We start from the raw sequence: 5,000 nt of genomic DNA on the forward strand, positions 1-5,000 counted from the left end.
TGACATCTGCATTCAATAATTTATGTAACTTCTTTGATTAATATTGCCGTTTAAGAAGTAAAAGTTCTGGGTTTTCGTATTTACAAAACAACAACACTGACTAGCTCGCAACTAGCTATCAGCATTAACCTATACTTCAATGTTAACCATTATAGCTTACGCTTATGTGCTTTGTTGTATTCATAAGTAACAGATTTAGCTGCTTTTAGGACGGACGCTGGAGGCGTAAAAGTCTTAGCGTGAGAAAGTGGTGTCTATGCGTGTGGGCGTGAGAAATATATCAAATGCTTGTGTCTCACGCAAAATGCGTGAGAGTTGGAAGGTCTGCAAATGGTATATTTTCGAAACAATAACATGCGCCAGATATCTTCACAGGATTGGTTGGAGGGGGAAAGCAATATTTTCCCATAAACGAAATGTAATTTCACCTTTGAACAGACGAACATTCCTTGGATAATTTCGGTAAATATTTCAGTGAAACAGCCGGTAACATTTACTTGAACAGCCGGTAAAAATAACCGGTTACCGGCTCTTAACAAGAACCCTGCTCCATAATACACCTTTTTTTTTTTGATATGTAAGTATTCTGAAAGTAGAACATTTTGGACATTTTTTAGAATCAGCAAAGTCAACCCACACATGACTTTGAATCCGGGAATCGAACCGGGGTCATAATAGGGAAAGGCGAGGCAGTGCTCTCACCATTGTGCTCACTCTGCTCCCCTGACACCACCATTCTAAGCTTTATTCGAATTTCTTCAAACTAGAGCAGCATCAAACTATATCTAAGGGAAGTGATCAAAACTACTACACTTGAACAGGACCCACCAAACCACAAAATAGATGGTGGTGTCTGCCTGCACCCCCCTTGCTTAACGTCAAAAGATGGTGTCTATATTGCATAGCCACCCCTCTATCCAGCAGTAAAAAATTACAGTGAGATTCAAACCTCACTTTTCTTGTTTGTCTAGTAATGCCGACTCTTGCCAGCTGAATATTCTGGTGTCAACTCAAATTTAAAAGCCATAAAATGTAGTCAGTAACGTTCATGTGATAATTTCGAAGATAGGTGGTGTCTTTGAGAACCTCCCTACCCCAAAGGTGGGTCCTGTTTGAGTATAGTAGTTTTGACCAGTTCCCTTTAAAAGCAGGGGAAGTTACGGGGTATTTACATGAGACCGAGACGAACTCAGACTGGCATGAGTTCGTATCGACCTCCATACATTTCTTTTTCTGCATTTACATGACACCAGCCAGAAAATCAACTCAGACCGGTTTGAGATTCTCGTACCTGTCTGAGTTTGTACCGGTCTCATGTAAATGACAACATATCTCTGGGTCCAGAAATTTCATGCTTGTATGCTTTTGGGCCAGCCATATATTTATTAGACAAAACATATCAATTCATCCCAAAACCAGGCACCAAGCAGCTAGTCCCGGTTTCATGTAAATGCAAGTTCATACCGGTCTGAGTTTGTCTCCCGGTCTCATGTAAATACCCCCTAAGTATTCCTTTCACAGTATGTTTCTTTTAAGTCCAGGGGAAACTAATTTAAATGGAAGGAATTTTGTATGTAATTTATGAAGCAACATGTCAAGCTTTTAGAAGTTTCAACATCAACTAAAAGGGTGATTGTCATTTTAGGGTCCGGAACATCCCAATCCAGGAAAACGATACACTGCAAGGGGTTTTCCAAGGACATGCTTCTTACCTGATAACCAAAAAGGAAATAAGGTGATTCAACTGATGTATGTCATCCTGCTCTATGAAACCGCACTTCATGAACCTTCACTGACAGTACTCTGCTGCAAAATTTAACCTCAACAAACCAATGTTTCAAGGGAGTTGACTTCATCTGTTTGAAGGAATTTTCACACTGAAAAAGCAGGCGTTACTGATGAGCATACAGGCTCTTATGTGTATCCCCGACTTGTGCTTAATGTAATACATAACAGCTTTTGTTTCAATCATTTCTTCCTTGTGAAATTGTACAGGATCTATACACTGCCGGAAAAGAGGTTTCTTGGTTAGAATTGTTAGAAACGTCTGTTGGGTGGGATGGAACTGATACTGGTATGCACCCATCTGTGTTGTATCAACAGCTTTGGTATTTTCAATTTCAGGTGTTAAAGCTTCTAGGCGAAGCTTGGCGCCGAAGGTTAATTTTCACTGTTGCCACGTCGTCGACAACTGGAGAGCAAGATACCGTGGTTTGGAATGAAATACACCATAAAACAGAAGCAGTTTCAAACAACATGGGACATGGGTATCCTGACCCTAACTACCTGGACAATGTTCTTACAGAGCTGGCTGCACAAGGAGTCCAAGATGAAGAGGAAAATGAACTGCAGGCAGAAGAAGGTGTGAGACCACAAGTTTCCTGGTGTTGATGCACAGTTCATTGTCATGTTTGGTGGCTTGTTGTCTTTGGTGTCACGTTACCAACTCCATCTTAGGTTGGGTTAGGCTACCACTTTAACCGAGTGTCACAATTCAGATGCTCTCAATGACCAGGACCTTTATGTGCCTTCTTGACAAGTGGTAGAAAAATTACAATCACAAAAATAACATGCAGGATTAACTAGAGAAACTTAACGAAAACACAACAAAAATAATATTGCTTACATTGTCCAACTCCAAGCTCATTATCTTTCAATTTACAAGACGCATCTAGAACTTCATTGAGCGTTTGCAGTGAAGACTAGAAGGAACAAAAACTCGGGTAAGATGACTCCGGCATGCCCTTGCGCATAACATGGGGTTTCAATTACAGATCTAATATTAGTAGGTTAAAAAAAGGAAATACATTTGATTACAAAGATCAGCGACCTTTCAAACATTTTGGAGAATGATCAAGCTCACAAGACCAACGCCATGTCACAGGCCTGGGAAACATTAGAGTCGTGCTACCTTTCAAAGATCAGAGATCTGCGGACTTTGTTCGTAAACAGCTTAAAGGTCTCAGCAACAACATCGGCAACCCAATACAATCAGTATTCACGAGCCCAAAATTTGGCAAGCAGCTTAATTAAACTTCAGTAGACGAAACCACCCGTCGTTAGCCAACAATACGTTGTCTATCAATTTAAATGTGATCTGTGTGATACAGATTATAATTATTGGCTACACTTCTCGTCATCTCCATCAGTGAATTGAAGAACACAGAGCCTCTGCCGTTGGTGAACATGCGGGTTGCCACAGAATTTCAAACCCTGAGCTTTTGAAACAGTTCTCTGTTTTGATGATTGAAATGTCAGGGAAAGCTTGACTGTCTAATCCACGAAATGCTTTTCATCTGCGAGAGGAAGCCAAAGTTGAACACACAATCAGACTCAATTCGCACGAAAATATTTGTTTAGAACACTTAATCGCGTGCACTAATTGGTTGACTGACGTTATGAACAACCTCTTAATTTAAACTTGAAACAACCATTACATTTATCACTTGAAAATGAAGTCAAGATGAGTTCAAAATGTTGTGTAATATTGCTGATTAATTTTTTGTAATCAATTGTATTTCAAAGAATTTTTTACTTTTTATCTAAAAAAAGGAAATACATCAAAAGTCTCATGCATGGGATGTACAAGACAAACCACTTTGACTAAAGGCCCAGTTACATCAGAGTTCTAATTTGCTTCTCTAGGATGGCCAACTGCAAGTTGCCGTTTTTTCCTTGAAGCTTATCTTTTTCATGCTCCACCACCTTAAACAAAGCTGGTGTCTTGCCTCTGAGGGAATGTTCTTGTTAGATGTCGTCACACCTTTTTGTATTTAATTTGTGTACATAAGGTAACTTCTTTTTTTTGTACATGAGGTAACTTGATCTGTGGCCATGATTGAGCTTGAAATTATTGATGCTGCTTACCAGAAACATTTTCATGATCTGTGTTTATGCTGAAAATTTTAGTAAGTATACTGAATCACTGGTGCAAATTTTACATGAGAATTTTAAATGAGCTTTTAAGACTAATAACTCATTTGGCCAGGCTTTAATTAGGGAACATTTTAGTTTAAACCTATTTGAAACAATTTTTTTTATAAATTTTAAAACTGATTAACCCTTTCCAGCCAAAGAGTGACACTTAAGATTGATTTTGCTCTGTTTCACATCAGATGAATTTACTTGTCAATAAAAGGGTTAAGGCAGGTTACTCTTTAACCTGAAGTCTGCTTTCCTCAAGTTGCTTGTCCGAAAATCCATGGTTTGAATAAGGTTTTCCCTAAACCAGTGAAACCTATCAGTGATCTTTCACAATTCATAATGTAAATACAAGTCAGATTAGCATGGCAAAAGGGAGAAAAAAGTATTGAAAGTGAGGGAGAAAGAGCCATCTCTGCATTTAAGAATAGATCAGATGTAAATAATGTACCATGTAAAACTATTATAGAGTTCACTCTGAAAGCAACAATAACATTGCTAACGATAGACTTTTTCCCTAATAGCAAGCTCCTAGTAGACTATAGGATTGACTAGGATCCATAGTCTATCTTAGTGTTGATTAAAGATCTTATGTCTGTTATTGTAAGTATTCCTTTTCCACCTGAGATGGTCACATAAGATTTTATTCTGCATCAGTGCTTGACGTTGCGACCACTGAGGTTGCCAATGCAACTGGATTTTATTGACTGGCGACTAACTTTTCACACTTGATTGCCAGCCAGGCCGCTAAGATATTATTATTATTATTATTATTATTATTATTATTTAATTTTTTTATTTATCAGTGGACAGGTGATTACGATGTGACAACGCTAGTGTGGGTCCACGCAGATTTTTTTATCCGTTTTCATTGAGCTGGAGGTTTTCGAACATGCAGTAGTGTAGACGGGCCCTCAGAAGTAATGTGAAAGAAAAGAAACTGTTGTTTATGAAGAATTTGTTGATAAAATCTTTAAAAAATGATCCATTGTCACAAACGTTGCAAATTATTCAAATTTGAAAACAAGTGAATGTAAAAGTTTAATAGGTGACATTTCAGCCGTTTTTGAGCACCTTTA

The 5,000-nt window shown here is 38.3% G+C and overlaps 1 protein-coding gene across 1 annotated transcript in view; it reads left to right on the forward strand.

Annotated features, from left to right (window-relative positions):
* Window positions 1-5,000, forward strand: part of LOC137974776 (E3 ubiquitin-protein ligase DTX1-like) — a 15,025-nt gene that overhangs the window by 9,673 nt on the left and 352 nt on the right. The window contains exons 6-8 of the mRNA XM_068821754.1: window positions 1,646-1,735; window positions 2,125-2,362; window positions 3,646-5,000. The exon at window positions 3,646-5,000 is cut by the window's right edge and continues 352 nt beyond it. Of these exons, the coding sequence (XP_068677855.1) occupies window positions 1,646-1,735; window positions 2,125-2,362; window positions 3,646-3,710 (393 nt within the window). The 3' untranslated portion in view covers window positions 3,711-5,000. The remainder of the gene's footprint in view (window positions 1-1,645; window positions 1,736-2,124; window positions 2,363-3,645) is intronic.

Source organism: Montipora foliosa, chromosome 11, assembly GCF_036669935.1.
Source record: "Montipora foliosa isolate CH-2021 chromosome 11, ASM3666993v2, whole genome shotgun sequence".
In the NCBI taxonomy this organism is placed as follows: domain Eukaryota; kingdom Metazoa; phylum Cnidaria; class Anthozoa; order Scleractinia; family Acroporidae; genus Montipora; species Montipora foliosa.